At 45.0% G+C, this 16,833-nt stretch overlaps 1 protein-coding gene across 2 annotated transcripts in view; it reads right to left on the bottom strand.

Moving 5' to 3' along the window:
• LOC135904190 (uncharacterized) overlaps nt 1-15,950 on the bottom strand; it is a 37,560-nt gene extending 21,610 nt beyond the window's left edge. For both annotated transcript variants that reach the window (XM_065434823.2, XM_065434824.2), the window contains exons 1-4: nt 15,754-15,950; nt 5,404-5,587; nt 3,152-3,344; nt 1,556-1,814 (exon numbers count right to left, since the gene is read on the bottom strand). In XM_065434823.2, coding sequence (XP_065290895.1) covers nt 1,556-1,814; nt 3,152-3,344; nt 5,404-5,587; nt 15,754-15,834 — 717 coding nt within the window. In that variant the 5' untranslated portion in view covers nt 15,835-15,950. The remainder of the gene's footprint in view (nt 1-1,555; nt 1,815-3,151; nt 3,345-5,403; nt 5,588-15,753) is intronic.
• Between the last annotated feature and the right edge of the window lie 883 nt (nt 15,951-16,833).

Raw genomic sequence — 16,833 nt, 5'->3', positions numbered from 1 at the left:
ATTCCTGTGGCACCAACTAAACCCCCATGAACGTGCTAAGTGTGACTAATGATCGTGGTGCAGCGTAGTGAGGGCATCTTGCTAAGTAAATTACAAGGTACGGATGCCTTTTGATCGTTAATGAACTATTGGTGTTGCCTTTGTGCGGTCGATTTCTGTGCACTGTGAAGCAAATATTGGCGTGTAACAGGCGAAAAGGACTTATGGTGTAACACACTCAAAAAAAAAAAGAAATTCGTGTCGTCAGCCGACAGATGCCCATCACCAAGCACGATAAGCCGGTCGCTACACTGAAAATCTATACATGCGTATAGTTATATTTTACAAGAAGTAGCAAAGGACACAGCAACCTCGACAAAAATAGCACTTGTGACGTGCTAGGGCGAGTTTTCGCATGCAGGAAAGTTAAAGAAAATGGCCACGTATTTTCGTACTGTACCCGACATTTACTGTGACCTTAAGCACGTAATTGTGCGTGCGCTGCACCGGTACACAGCAAACGAGAAAACTGATTGCACATGCTTGACAATGTTACGAATGTGTCGTAAAGTCGCACACTCTGTGGTCACACGTATTTTGTTACGGAACGCCGGGCACCCATGTTCTGTCGAATTTCAGAAAAGGTTCCACGTAATCCTTGTTTTGTATGTAGAGCAAAGTATGAGCATGCGGACGTATTCTACTGTGAGTAGGGAGACTTCAAGCGACAGGATGTTGTTAGCATGAGAAACTGCAGTGCAACATCTTTTCAGTTTGAGTGAATTAACTTTTTATTTCAATAATTTGTGTGGAATATTAAAATGAATTTTACCAAGGTATTTGCGGTCTGCTTGTATGACACAAAATGTATCTTTACATACAGCATATACACAAACTGACCTACCACATCTCAAAAAAATGTAGGCAAATCAGATGATCTTTCAAAAGAGTTAGGGGGAAACAAGCTTCGTAGTTTGGCAGCACTGCCTTCAACAAACTGCAGTAGGCCGTGTAGTGTTCTTAGGCCTCTTGTCATCGACATATCTTGTTGCGCCTATTGAGATTTAAGTGAGCAAATTCAGGCGAACAGCACCGCAAGATTCAAGCAGCTACAACCGTTGGGCGATGTAAATTATGTCCACATACACAATGCTGAAATTTGTGCACGATGCAAATTTTAATCTTTGATTTCACTTTCTTTTGTTCTCCATATGTCCTGCGGAAAGTTTGACGAGATAAGGAAAACAATAGACAGGGTAATAAAATTACCTCTATAACATTACATCTAGACGACTGAGCTTAACACGTTATTTTGACGGTGTCACTCGTTTTTCGAGAAGATTTATGCTTAATTCAGCGATAATATTAAGAAGGTCACTCATTCAGTCTACATTTTAATTGTTTGAATAAGTAATCGATTTCTGCAGTCGTCATTACGGTGCCTTCCCTCAAATTGGGCGTGAGAAAATCCTATCCCACTTTCATAAGCTGCAACAGAAATAGATCCTTTACATTACCAGGACCTCGCCAGTTTATCAATTGTTTGCTAATTGAAAATTCCATCGTGCATACTTACATAGGTTCCATTCGAAACTGTGTCGGCAGGCGAATCAGTCGAAGGCTGACGAAGTGCGGAACGCTGACTGGGCACATCGTGTAAGATGCGAGCTCTCAACCCAGCAAATGTTATTTCACTACTTTCACTGAACACGACAGGTGAGAATCGCTGTGGTGAGCCTGCAGTGAAAAGACGCTCTGCTCCAGCTAGCCCGCGTGCTCCTGACGCAGCAGCCTGCGACTGTCCATGTGTATTTATGAGGAGGTTGGATACCGGCCTGAAAATGAAAGTTGTATAGCTTTAGGTGATTTGTCACTGAATACTTCGCGCTCAGTCAGTTCTGCATGACTGTATTTTGTCTACTTGTGCATGCCTTGCACAGACGGCCTGAATTTGCGAAGTGGAAACCTTTGCTCTGGACTTCTTCCATTCTTAGGGAAATAAATTGAAAATTGAATTGAATTGAACACTTAGCGAGCAAACGAAAGATAAAAGGGTGCTTTTTTTTAGATCATGCTAAAATCAAGCTTTTCTATGCTTAGACCTTTGTTTGAAAGACAGCTGTTCTGATGACATTATAAGAGCGTCAACGTCAGCTTTAGAACACTCAATAGTCGTGTACAATCGGCCAGTGGAGTATTCATAAATGTGTTTTTGCACACTTATCTTTTTTTTTCTTTTTGATTTCTCTGTGATTAATTAATTTCCATTGACATTGTTATTCCGGCACAATGGAGTAACAAATACTACTTCGGGTGTCTTCATGTCTTGGTGCTATTATTGACTAACCTTATCAATACGACCTTTAATGACAAAATGTTTGCACATTCCGCATGTAATAAATAAAAAAAAACAAAGAAGAGCTATCCGGTGTCAAAGAGCAAACATTCTTGCCAACATGACGTCGGGAAGAATTCCGGATCAAAGTGCGCAATCATTTCCGCACAAAATAAGACATGCGCGATCACTATCGATTTATTGTTGGTCATTCACAGCGTTCTACAATTTCAGCACGAAGGCAATTTTTAGGATCTTAGGAATATTTCTGAATGACGCAATAAGAATAATTTCACATTGAAGGCTTTCGTAAGACGTGGTCAGAATTTAGGCGTGTATTAACGTCAGCTATTCCTATTACCTGCAAATTTCTCTGACCAAATTATTTTGCATAAGAAACTGGCATTTACTACAATTAGGATAAAATTGTTGGCGTTTTATTTTTACAACTAAACTAAGATGTAAGAACCCGTTGCATACAAGAGAAAACAAAATACAGAAAGCAGCGAACAAGGGCAGAGAAACATAGGTTATAATTGTAGCCTTTATATATGTACAAATAATACGTCGAGCAGAAATGAAAGCGGACAAGTTAATTGCTCTGGGTGAAGACGAAATGCCCAACTTTCTTATCACGTGAGCCTTGCACTGCAAATAAAATATACCGCAGTGGTTCTGATTTCATTGTTTGTATTTTGAAACAGGTTTCCGCAACCATATAGCACTTTTGATTTCGATGTGTACGAGAGATATTTTGCAGGCGAGTAAATACATCCGGCCTTGCTGCTTGTGGAAGTTTTTCTCAATGGGCTGCTTCAAAAAAAAAAAGCGACGTACCGAACTCGTTGCAGGGCCGCCAACGGGTGGATACCTGCCACTGCAGCCGCGTTAACTGTTGGAAGATCGGTGCTGTCCTCATACGACGGCTGCGTTACTTGAGAAGCTGGGCTGGAAGGAGACTCAAAGGCGTCGGCGAAAGTAGGCAGCGGTTCTGGTGCAGCACCATGTTCATTTGACACGACACCCACGCCTGCAGCAGGAGGGAGGGCGTCAGAAATCATATATTTGGTGCCTTTCTTGACAAACAAATTTGTTTAAAAATCAGGGACAGTCACATTTATGTAAGCGAATTGCCGAACACTTTAAATTTGTTCTCAATATTAAAGAAAAGAGAGGCTTTAAGGGAAAATTTTTATTGCTAGGGATGATATCTAGGTAGTGTGCTGTTCTGCTGCCCAATCAAGTAGAAGGCAAAAGACGTTAACGATCACATGCGTCGACTGTAAGATAGGTATAAGCGATTAAAGTTTTGTTAGGCGTTTCTTCCCTGTAGTGGAGAGAGCATCATTGGGCAAGGCGCCAGCGTCCGCCTCGCCCGTCAACGCAAGAGGAGGAGACGCGGCTTTGAAGAGGAAAGCTGTTCATCAAACCGTTCAGATGTCCGCAAGCTCTCGCACGTCCGTAAGTGCCTGAAACTTCGTTGCACTATCACAAACGCCATTTCAAACAGCGCGAGAGTACGAGGTTCACGAGCACCCACACTTTAGGCATAGAAAAACTGCCTACCGAGCAGCCCGTGGCCACCATCTCAATGAAGAAACCATCCGTGTAAATTCATTCTGTATCGGTTCCTTCCGTGATGTGTGCAATGATTTTTGCTGCGGTCTATGGCGTACCACTTAGGCCCGAGGTCTCTGTCCGAAGAAACAATTCTGCAGCATCAGCATAACTCCAATAATAAAGCAGTGCAAGTACCCTATGCTTTCAAGCAAATACCTTTCTATGACTTTTTCGCTCGCCTTCGGGAACGGTGACTGGTAGAGGACGAAATTTACCCGCTCATACAAATTCGCCGATGTAACGGTAGCGTGGTGTCTGTCGCGAGGCTGGTTCGTAGCAGAACGCCAACACAGCCCTTTGACACGCATGCCCCCTCGAGCGACAGCCCTTGGGTGCACGAAACTGGGGCAGGAATGCACAGCTCATTTGTTCTCTTGCCACTTTCTCTTCTCTGGGCGGTTTGCATCAGAAATTAATAATCACTTTCAGTACTGGCACCTCTCGCACAGCTGGATACAACACAATTTGTATGTATAGCCACATATAGCACCCCAATGGATGCACCAGTAGTTAACAGCTGTGTAAAATACTGTAAGCGGCAATGAAATAAGCGTTATATATCTTGCCTGGAGCATTTATGGGTCGAGAAGGGCATCGCTCCTTTAATAAAACGAATAGTTTTCAAGAGGTGTTCCGGTGTGGTTTATTTTGATGGTCATATTCGTATTCTCTGCACTTCTTTGGGATCGATCGTTATGTTTCAGTTTCTTACCTTTTCCCTTTTCTATCTATACTGCCCGTATATGTGACCATTGCGTCCACGCTCTTGCAGAAACAGAAATAAGAAAATCCCATTATGTGAAACTTTGGTCCTTTGGTCTTAAATGGCCCAAAACATTTATCACTCGCCCTCTACGAGGTTCAGGGGTCAGGCCACATTGCACTCGTCTATGTCTAGAAGATATTTCAAATAGTAAACTCATTTCAAACATTCCATTTTAATCTTCGGCAAAGGGGAATAATGTTCTCACCTGCCCTAATAAACGCGGTGTTTTTTCACCCTTGAAATAATCCTTACAGACATGTGGAAGAATTCCAGTAGCTACCCTGTACACAGCAATACAAAGATTCTCACTTGCTCTTTTTTGTCCGGATACCAACAATGCCATCATCATGGGTGATTTCTCCAACTACATCGGGTCTTCAGGCCATCAGACACCGTCAGCTTCAGAGCTCTAAAGCCAGGAAGGCAAACATTTGCGGCCTTGATAATGTAATTATGAGCTTTACGCTTGATACACAGAATATAAATTTGACGCAAGCCATAGTGAGTGGCGCGAAATAATTCTGGCTAGCTGGGGCTCTCTAACGTCTACCTTATTTTATCGATATGATTCGGTCACCGCAAGGAGGAAATCCGCGCCCTTGACCTAAGCGGTGCAATGACATAGCCACTCTGCTTCAGTATTGTGTGGCTTTTTTCCTGCAGTGACATCACTGAGAGGAGGGACCGTGTAAATACTACTTACTCTGTTCGTGCGCGTTCTGATTGCTTCCCCTCACAGCATCGTTAATGTGCTCTTGATTTCCCGATGAGGAAGTAAGAAGTGAACTCCTCAGAGGCCCTCCTTGATGGGGATTTCGTAGCAACCACTCGCTGTCGGGTTGCGTAGGCAAACCAAGTTGCTGCGGAATTTCGCTTGTTTCACCAGCCTGCGAGAAGCCATATGAATTAGTGAATGTTTGATGCTTAATGGCGCAAGGGCCAGGTATGGCTAAAGAGCGCCATGCCCTTGGTAACGAGTTCGCAGTATAGTTATGTGTTCTATGAATGTGATGTGACGTGGCTGCAAAGGGGCCTTAAAAATAGTCGCTCTAAAGTGCGTAAAACCTATGTGTAATAGGATTATGGCGATGAAGAATGGTGTGTACTATGAGCATTTAGATGCTTTTCCAAAGAATGATGATGATATGTAGTGTTTATTGTCGGAAATTGTGGGATATCCAAGGCACATAAGGGACTACTTCATCCCTTATCTCTTTTCGGGCTGAGGTGAGGGGAGTAGGTCTGGGGCGCTTGGCCTTGTTCAGGAGAGTCGCTGAGGCAGCTTGGATAGCTCCCAGCAATGCACGGGTAGCTCCCAGCAATGAGTTTCACCAAGTGTTTCTCAAAACTAGTCTAAATCATATGTGCACAGTATTTCATGAGCACGAATTCCATGCCTAGGGTCGCAATTCCTGTTTTCATGAGCTTTGAATGAGCTGAATCCTATGGCATGATAGCTTTTGGCGTCCCTGGGCTATATCACCAACAAACGTGGTCTTGCTTAAAATATAATAAAATGTCTTAAAACTGGATGGTACCGTGGGACGAGATTTCATGTGAAAATAGCATGTCCTTGCCCAAGTTGCCGAAAAGCGGCTAAAATGTGTTCAATAGAACAGTTTAAACCAACTGCACAGCTCCTATTTAAGGTAATAAAATATCTTCAGCATATCTAAAACCGCAAATCATATTGACCGAAAAAAAGACGGGGACATAGGAAGAAAACACATAAACAGCACAGGCGGTAACTTTCAACTGTTTTATTCATAGCAGGCAGTGGGCATTTAGGCAAAAGGAACATGCGCAGATCGCGGCAAACAAGAATGCACATCAGCTTAGCGTGGCAACCAATTATCAAAAAAATCTATTTCCGCTTGAAACAACCTAATGGAGGTATCGCTAACACAATCTTCGCCTTTCTTATTTATATGGTAAGCCTCCATCAGTTCACGTGCAGTCTGGTCATGGCTTCTGCCCAGAATCTTTATCTCCTCAAAAAGAGGTGCACAGCGACAGGCATTGCAGTGCGCAGGTAAGTGCGCCAACTCATCTTTCTTTAACTTTTGCTCATGCTCCCTGGCTTGATCATTTAGGCACCGTCCAGTCTGCCCTATGTAGGACTTGCCACAGGCCAGGGGGATTTCATACACAACTCCTACATTGCATTTGGCATACGGCTTGGTGTGGTTCTTACCACAACCTAGCCTTCCTTTACGATCACGGGAGGTGCGGGGGCAGAGCCGCGCCAGCTTAAAAGGGGCTGAAAAGACGAGGGGGACTCCAAACCTGCCTGCCACCTTCCTTAGGTTGTGAGCGACCCTGTGGATATACGGTACTACTTCAGGTCTTATGGCCATAGAAGTCGTCCTCACCCTTGCTTTACCCCTAGATCCTTTTACCTTCTGCAGGAGGGTTTCCACCACTGGCGTTACCATCGAGTCAGGGAACCCTGCCGTCTTAAGACGGGAAATCTGATTGTCAAAGCAAGCTGCATCTTGTGCACACACGATTTGCGGAGAGCCGATTCTAAGCAGAGCATCGCTACTCCTCGCTTAACAATCTTTGACTGGGAGGAATCGTATGGCACCAAGCCCTTTTGTGCCCGAGGGAAGTACTGCCAGCACGCGTGACCTTTAGCAAAGGAAATGCGTGCTGGCAGGGAAATTCCCTGCGCTTTTTAGACCTACGCATTTCCTTTGCTAAAGGTCACGCGTGCTGGCAGTACTTCCCTCGGGCACAAAAGGGCTTGGTGCCATACGATTCCTCCCAGTCAAAGATTGTTAAGCGAGGAGTAGCGATGCTCTGCTTAGAATCGGCTCTCCGCAAATCGTGTGTGCACAAGATGCAGCTTGCCTTTGACAATCAGATTTTCCGTCTTAAGACGGCAGGGTTCCCTGACTCGATGGTAACGCCAGTGGTGGAAACCCTCCTGCAGAAGGTAAAAGGATCTAGGGGCAAAGCAAGGGTGAGGACGACTTCTATGGCCATAAGACCTGAAGTAGTACCGTATATCCACAGGGTCGCTCACAACCTAAGGAAGGTGGCAGGCAGGTTTGGAGTGCCCCTTGTCTTTTCAGCCCCTTTTAAGCTGGCGCGGCTCTGCCCCCGCACCTCCCGTGATCGTAAAGAAAGGCTAGGTTGTGGTAAGAACCACACCGAGCCGTATGCCAAATGCAATGTAGGAGTTGTGTATGAAATCCCCCTGGCCTCTGGAATGTCCTACATAGGGCAGACTGGACGGTGCCTCAATGATCGAGCCAGGGAGCATGAGCAAAAGTTAAAGAAAGATGAGTTTGCGCACTTACCTGCGCACTGCAATGCCTGTCGCTGTGCACCTCTTTTTGAGGAGATAAAGATTCTGGGCAGAAGCCATGACCAGACTGCACGTGAACTGATGGAGGCTTACCATATAAATAAGATAGGCGAAGATTGTGTTAGCGATACCTCCATTAGGTTGTTTCAAGCGGAAATAGATTTTTTTGATAATTGGTTGCCACGCTAAGCTGATGTGCATTCTTGTTTGCCGCGATCTGCGCATGTTCCTTTTGCCTATATATGCCCACTGCCTGCTATGAATAAAACAGTTGAAAGTTACCGCCTGTGCTGTTTATGTGTTGTCTTCCTATGTCCCCGTCTTTTTTGCGGTCAATATGATTTGCAGTAAATACCAACTAGGCCAAACTGAAGTTCTTCTGAAGCTGATATCTAAAACCTTCCAGAAAATTTCGTTCGTCAAAAGCAGATAGTAAATCACAGTCAATAGAAGACAGGAAACTGTTGCAGAGCACAGGCGCAACGCATGTCCCTACATAAATTTCTTTGTTTTGCGAATATAACTCATTGCTAAATAGGTAAAAGTAGATTTAAGATCAAACTCAAGTAGTGCCATAAAGTTGTCCATAGACGTGCCCACTGAGCTTTGGAATGCCACCCCACCATTATACTCTGTGCGCACCTGAACGAAAGCGCACATTTCTTTCTTGGGAACAGAATGAAACAAATCTTCCTCATCAACTGAAAAGGCAATTGAAATCAGATCGCTGTCTTGTGGGAGGGAAATCACATGTTTCTAACTTGTACCAAAAGAGTGCCACACTCGAAGTAAATTAAGTTGTTTCAGAAGAAACTTACTTACATGCTGTTGCCGAGCAGCCTTTTCGTTTACAAACGTTTTGAGCAAAACACTTTCGCTGTTCGACTTACCCGTGAAAAACACTCCAAGCGTGCCACAGTTACAATCAGTTATTGCCTCGGCCAATTTTGTCAGTTGTAATTCTTTGGACAAAGCTGCAGCCTTACACTTTACCCTTGATGCTTTCATCTTTACGGGAACAAAGTTCGTTTTGAGCTCTTCCTGTGCCTTATCGCTATAAGAACCTGTGGAAAGAACCACAAATTGTCCTTTGTCGGAGTGCATAAGAGCCAAACTGTCCTTTCGAAAAAAACCTATGACGGAACTTGTATGGTCCAGTAGGTTTGCATGCTTCATACCGGGTGTTCTTAAAATGGTTTTAAGTCCTTCCAGCAGCCACCTGCCGTGGTCTTCTCAGTTTGGGTTGCACAAGAATGGCGTGCACAAGTAGCCTACAGACGCAACACTAATTTTAAAGGTATTCATGCGCATGCACAACTAAGGACAAGAACGAAGTTGGGAAATGGTCCCTGTGGTCGCCCGAAGTGCTCTACAGGCAAACATATTCAATCTACTAATACATTGAAAAGTACAGCGTGAAATTACTCACAAAAGGTGATTTCGCGTTTCACCTGCAACACCAAGCAACGTAGTCTACTGTCTATAATTTGCCGCTTGTAGAAAACAGTACTTATGTGAGACTGGACAACAAATTCATACAATTCTCAACGGTCAGCGCGCGTATGCAAAACACAATTTACCTGAAGCAGTAGCCAGCCACATTAATGAACATGGTCATATATTCGATAAAGCAAGTCTATATATTACAAGCATATTTCCGTTCACCTCGCGAAGGGAAATATGCGGAATTATACCTCATACACAGTTTATTTGCCTACACCCGACGGGGATTAATTTGGCACGCGGCAACTTAGAATGTTTAAAAGCGGTAACTTGAATCTGAAATTCTCATACCAAATAAAATACAGAACACATTATGCCACCAGCTAAGCTTAATTCTTAACCTCACCCATTCCTCGATTTCGAAAAATTTGTTACTCGCACACTGACCGCCTGACAGGCTCTTCTAAAGCCAGAAGAACATGCCGCCAACCACACCCCTGAATGCTTCCTAATCCCTTGCTTCCCCAACACCCTCCCATGCACCTCTTTTAATGTTCTTTCTTTTATTCCCTCTTGGTGTTCCCCCTTCTCTTTCTCTCCTTTGCGCTTTTCTTGCCTCCCGCCTTCCCGCTCACCCGCTCTTGTCCCCTCGTCTTGGGAACCATGCTTACACACGTCAGGCGACAGCGCTCATTCTCTTTGAAGTCTCCTTTTATAACTAGCCGCCACCGAAAACGACGGCACATGACGTCACAGCACTAACCCTTTAAAACTAACATGCCGAGGATGACGAGGCCGCCTTTTACGAAGATAGGTCCTTCTATCGAAACGTTGGCCATCCTTCGTGAGGCACCTTATTCCTGTTTATAACCTTTATACCACAGTGTGCTATCTATCATTCCCTGTCTTGATTTCGAATTATCAAAATGTTGGAAGCTGTTCAGAGCAGAGAAGACAGATTCATCTACCATAAGCAGGACCATCTTTCTGGCATTGCCACAATTAAAAAGGGGACAGTTCACTTCATTCCTTGCAAACCCACCACGTGATCGCTCTTCTGTGTGTCAACATTACTGGTACATGTTATGTAAATGAATCTCATTGGCTGCCGGTTTACGCACCTGTGCGCATGTGAGGCATGTCACCTGTGTGCATGGCAGCTTCACAGCATGCTCAGTTCCAGGCGCATACATGCCATAACGCTTACACTTACCTCATCATGCTGCCTCGAGGTATTGCAGATTAGAATGAGCTTTCGAACCGCATTGAATCCATGTCACACCGCGAAAGTTTTCCTGATGACCTAAATACGCTTTTTGTATCATTGTATTGTAATGTTCCCCTATGCTATTTTTAAGCTCTGCTTTGTTACCTTTTCGTTTGATGCCGGTTTTCTTTTGTGCTGCAGAAACACTATATCGTTATTATACAGTCTCACTGCTATCGTTGTCACATCACCATAGTGATGCTGTCATGTTTTTGTAATGGTCATGCTTTCAGCTTAATGATCCGACTATACATGCTGTCGTCGTCACTCCAACAACGACCCAGTGGTTTCAGTTGTATAATTTGGGCCACAAGATATGTGTTCGAAGTCGTGGCGCTGTCTTGGTTGTTGCATTGTCGTCATTTCAGCTTTGTCATCCCAATCTCGTCACCCTATCATCAATATGGCAGCACCGTCCCGTATTCGTGGTCATGTCATCATCTTCATGCTGTCGCATTATCATTGTTATGGCTTCTGTTACGTGATTCCTTTGTTATCACGCTGTCGTCGCCATGCCGCCTTTCTCTTTAAATGAACGCAAGAATTTCTCCCTCATTCTGCTGTAATCATTCTGTCGTCATCCAAGCGCAATTATGTCACCTTCATCATGGCGTGATCGTCTTAAAATCGCTATCGTGGCTTCATTGTCCGACCTTCGACGTAATACCGTCGTGGTCATGCCATCACCACCACTGCAGCTTCGTCATCCGACTGTAGTCATGCCGTAGTCGTCATTTAGTTATCGTGATAGTCATCGTCGTGATACAATCATCTATTCATGCCGTTGTTATGACAAAGTCATAAAGTCGTCCATGCGTGGTGACATACAGCCGTCATGTCACAGCCTCGTCAGGATGCCGTCGCGGTCGTTGCATTCTCATCACTGTGACCTAAACGTCCGCTTGTCGTCATACCGTCGCCAGCATGTCGTCATCATCATGTCGTCGCCATCATGTCGTCGCCATCATGTCGTCGCCATCATGTCGTCGCCATCATGTCGTCGCCATCATGTCGTCGCCATCATGTCGTCGCCATCATGTCGTCGCCATCACGTCGTCGTCATCACGTCGTCGTCATCACGTCGTCGTCATCACGTCGTCGTCATCACGTCGTCGCCATCACGTCGTCGTCATCACGTCGTCGCCAGCACGTCGTCGTCATCACGTCGTCGTCATCACGTCGTCGTCATCACGTCGTCGCCAGCATGTCGTCGTCATCATGTCGTCGTCATCATGTCGTCGTCATCACGTCGTCGCCAGCATGTCGTCGTCATCATGTCGTCGTCATCATGTCGTCGTCATCATGTCGTCATCATCATGTCGTCGTCATCACGTCGTCGTTATCATATCGTCGTTATTCTTTAAGAATTTAAATAACACCACATTATCATCATGCCGTCCTCGTTACCGGCCTTTGTCTTTCAGTCGATATCATTCCTTCTGCATCACTTCAGTGTAAGTGCATCGACGTCATGCTTCAATGCTGATAGGACACCTTGGTTAGTGAGCGCATTAGCAAAGAGGGTTGATATCGGAGAATGTCACATAGTTGAAGAAACGGAAGTCTCATAGTTATCACTACGCCTGGGGAACAAAAGTGGTTTTAAGAGTATACTTTGCTGCCACATTGCCCGATTGCTATTACCATAGGCAGTCATCATCATATTACCATCGACAGTCATGAACTTAGCTCTGTCGTACTTCTTTCCCCCGCTTTATGACAGTTCAAGCGCATCAAGATGCGTGTTTTTGTATTAGGGTTTTGATTGTGTGACTGCATGCAACCTTCGATTTTTGCGTCCTACTTATCTATGTACAATGACGTAATACCACCAACGGCATGCAAGGTCGCTAACTCGAGACGTACGTATTCACAACCATCACGAATTAAGTCCAGGCTCCATTCCTGCGGCTGGTAACGTCGGCAGTGCCACAGAAGGTCACCAGTTAAGAGTTGATACAAAGTACTGAAGGCTTCTAGGAATTATAAATTGGTAAAGAAGAAAAGGAATACTTAATTACTGCCCGTGCCTTACAGATAATTTAAGGAGTATTTATAATTAGAGCCAATTAGCGCGTACACACAGTCATGGAAATCTTTCCTGGGAGTTAATAAATCAAAGGAGAAATTGATTGCTCTTTTTTGTGCTCGTTTCCGTATCGCGCTGGTGGCACACAGCGAATCCAGAAGGTGAAACAAAACGCTAAATTGAATGGTGACAGTAGATTAAATCAATGTGGGGCTGCTTTGACTCGGTTCAAAGCAAAGTGGTGTCATCCCATGCGTATTGTGTCCCACCACCTATTTGTTTGCAGCGCGTCCAAACGCGAGGTATAACATGTGGCGATGTGAAGGTTTATCTCAGTGATGACTGTAGTGCTCAAGAATTGAAACGCGATACTTGAAGCATATGGCTAAGATTTATGCGGCACAGGTAGACGCTGAGGACCGAGAGTGGATACCATTGTGGAATACAATGAAAATTAGGCGGTACCTTCCTTAACGGTAACTGTTCAAAGCATGCGAAGCATCATATCTGTTATGCGCAGTAATTATGCGTGCGAGGATTATGCTGATGTAGTATACGTTACTTATTTATATATGCGGGAGGAGTAGGAGCTGAAACATGCACATACTTTCATTGCCAAACATATACATTCCACAACACGTGGACTGTGATAGAATGCTGCGCTTATCTTGTGCTGTTCCCGTTCAGAGATGCTCCGGCCGATTTTCGAGCGATTCCTGTGGTGGCGTAACCAACACAAATAAATTATGTGGTTTTACATCACAAAATCCCTATCAGATTATGAGACTCACCGTAGTGGGGGACTCGGGAATAATTTGCACCACCTGGTGTTCTTTAACGTGCACCTAAACCTATGTATATGGTTGTTTTCGCACTTCGCCTCATCGTAATGCAGCTTCTGTTGTCGGGATTAAGCCAACACAATAATTACACTGGAAGCATAGCGCATGAAGGAGGATCGACAAAGGCTAGACAGGACAAGTGCTAACAAGCTCTTTATTGCGGAAGAGGAGCATATATACGCAACTAATTCTGCTAAGGGAAACAAGGACGTAAAAGCTTGACAGGAATGCCACATGCCATCATGGCTTGAATGCAAGCTCTGTAGTTGTTAATGCCACAGAAGCCCTGCTGACGCATAGTTCACCTACCCGTGCAATCTCAGAGGCTTCCTTGATTTCTCTTGTCAGGTCTTTGTGATGCCGGTACAAGATGAGCGTCTTATCGAGCGAGGGATGGCAAAGTGATTGTGCAACACACTTTTTACCGTGGGCCGCCAGATGACCGTCTGTGGAAATATTGTCGACTTTATTACTGTGCTCTTGGAGACGCACATTCAGACATCTGCCCGTTTGGCCAATGTAGTACCTTCCACTCGAGAGTGGAATCAACCGAATCAACCGATCGTCCTTCCCGCGCTATGCTTCCAGTGTAACTATGTATTACCAAGCAGCTCAAGCCTATACTCTTCTGTACAACACGATAATGCCATCATAGGCAGCAGAGGGGGGGGGGTGTCTAAGCTTTCAAGCGTAAATATTATTTCAGTGGCGCATCCTCTCAAGTTGCGTCCCGTTTGGTTACTTCCGTATTCACTGGTCTTGCTTACCAATGCGTCTGATATGGCTTGCGATACCCCTTTAACTACAGGCCTAGGCATTTCTCGGCCAGGTTTAGGATATATCCTTTTTATGCATTACGTATAATGAGTAGCGAAATCAGACGGGGTCGCAGAATGTGTTACGCTGGTGCGCCTATAGTTGTGACGGGCAATGGGTGACTTGTCGCTTAATTCCTTATGGCAGCTATTAACGGCGCACAATGGGAGTATACTGTGCATTCACTCTCTGTATTCGGAAAGCGGTTTTGTGGCTTCACATGGAACTCCTGGCCCGACTGCCCACATACTGCTACAATTCTAAAACAACAGCCTTTCTGCCACATCGTAAGACTACATTGGCTTCCAGGTATCGCCCTCTGGCGACGATATATCCCCGCTCACCATTTTACCGCTCACCAATTTTGTATGGCCTGTGTTGCGCATGACCACGAAGAAGTGCGTGTCTGTTCGACGTGCCAGGTTTCGTTAGTAAAAGATGTCGGTGCACGTTTTGCGAGAATACATGAGTTTGCATACCCCTGGTTCCAAGGCTGAACATCGTGGAGGAGAAACTAGTCACGCCTTGCCTCTCATTTATGTGCATACGGCGCGTGTCACCATTAAGAACAGGTCACCATTAAGGGGCCCACATGCCCAACGTCGCTGCTCGATAACTTTCACTCAGTGTAATGACACTGAATTTTTCAAAGCGCATCGGGAAATGCATGAAGAAGCGAGTAATTGAGGACAATATCAGCAAGGCCAAGTGCACCTTTAGCCCACAACAGCTTCCTGCTTCTAGAAGCACCTCTGTGAAAGTGCATTGTTCATAGGTAATCGAAAGAGAACTTCGCAGCCGCATTTCGATGAGGCCGAAATGTGAAAATACCCGTGTGTTCAGATTTAGGTGCACGTAAAAGGACCCAAGGTGGTCCAAAATGCAGGAATCCCCCCTGAAAATGAGGTCGTTATTTTGACACGCAACAGACCACAATTTAAATACCTAAAGTTAATGAGTATTTCAATCGGTGCTTACAGATGGAGCGGTCATACTGCTTGAGCATTTTGCCTGAAGGGCAGTATTTCACACTGGAAAAAAGTGCCAGATGGCGAGGACATCGCCGGGCAGTTTCACGTACAACGCGCAACTTTCATAGAAACGCTACAATATAATGCATGCCTCAGATCACAGGCGCTGCAGTTACAGGGAAGGTTTGTTTGTTAATAGTAGTCAAAACGAGAAGCAATGTTCAAGGGACGCAGTCCATGAACAGAGGGAACCATTTATGTCACGAAGGCCGGCACAAGATTGCTAGGCTACCGACCTCTAAATGTTGTCCTTACAAGAAAACTAATCAACGTCGCCGAGAAAGCTACATATAACCAAGTACCGACACTTGCCTGGGTCCTTGACAATGAATTCGCTTGCATGGGTGCATCATCTTCGAAGACTGCGCCTACTTGATCCCCATCCGCTTGCATTTTGCTCTGTCGTTCGCACAGTGGATTTGTGGTTCCGAGTGTTCGAACGGATCGTTGGTGCAGCCGTACCTTTCATTTCTCGGTGCGCTCTAGATATGGCGATAGAATGACTATTTCGAAGCGCATGTATGAAAAGTCACGTGTCTCAACAGTTGTTACGACACGTAAGCAGGCCATGCATACGTTGCTCGTGAGACGCTGAGATAATATTATTTCCCTTTTCTTGCACCTTCAATTCGCATAGCGGGAAGATGATACCAGTCATTTTCTATGTATTCGTGATGACACACTGTGGCAGCGAAGCCGTCGGCTTTGTATGGCATCATATTTGTTTGCTTCATATATCCCCTCGGAACTAAGTTTTACAAAATGTACGTGCCAGATTCTTTAACTCTCAATATTATATACAAGGGCAAGCTTTAGACTAGTAAGCTGTTTGGCTTGTTGGTTTGACGTCATTTTTGCAAAGGGGCTTGACATAGCGAGTAAATTGATACAAAGTCGGTAAGGTATTTTCCCTACGTATGTGGCTATACGACCATCAGTCAAATGCTCCTTCCGTTTAGCGAAGCGTAATTTCGGCTCCGAGCAACCTTCGAAAATGTTTTCTGCGGGGCAGGGGCTGGTTCTCACAGCCCGGCCACTACGTCGGCATACCATCAAGTACAGTGCCTTCAATGGCGCTTCCGTTTTCTCCTGCCGTCTGACTCGGAGCCGGCAAACCGTATAAAAAGATTCAGGGCTCACTTCTACGACGGCGAGCAGATATTATTCCAATTTCAGCCACAGCGTATGGCGTGCCTGCGAGCAACTTGACAGAATGTGGCCTCGTTAAACGTTTCGTTTTCAATGCTAAAGCAGAATATACGCATTGAAGTCCACTATTCGCTTATGTATAATAAATATTGATTATAGTAAATGGTTTACGTGTAGCCACAGAGAAGTCCCCGGAAAGTTGTTTTACGACGGTTTAGCTTGGCGGCTTCGCTTCCAATATTG

Source organism: Dermacentor albipictus, chromosome 10 (assembly GCF_038994185.2).
Source record: "Dermacentor albipictus isolate Rhodes 1998 colony chromosome 10, USDA_Dalb.pri_finalv2, whole genome shotgun sequence".
NCBI classification, from domain to species: Eukaryota; Metazoa; Arthropoda; class Arachnida; order Ixodida; family Ixodidae; genus Dermacentor; species Dermacentor albipictus.
The sequence above is the reverse complement of the archived record's forward strand: the minus strand, read 5'-3'. Positions and strand labels throughout refer to the sequence as shown.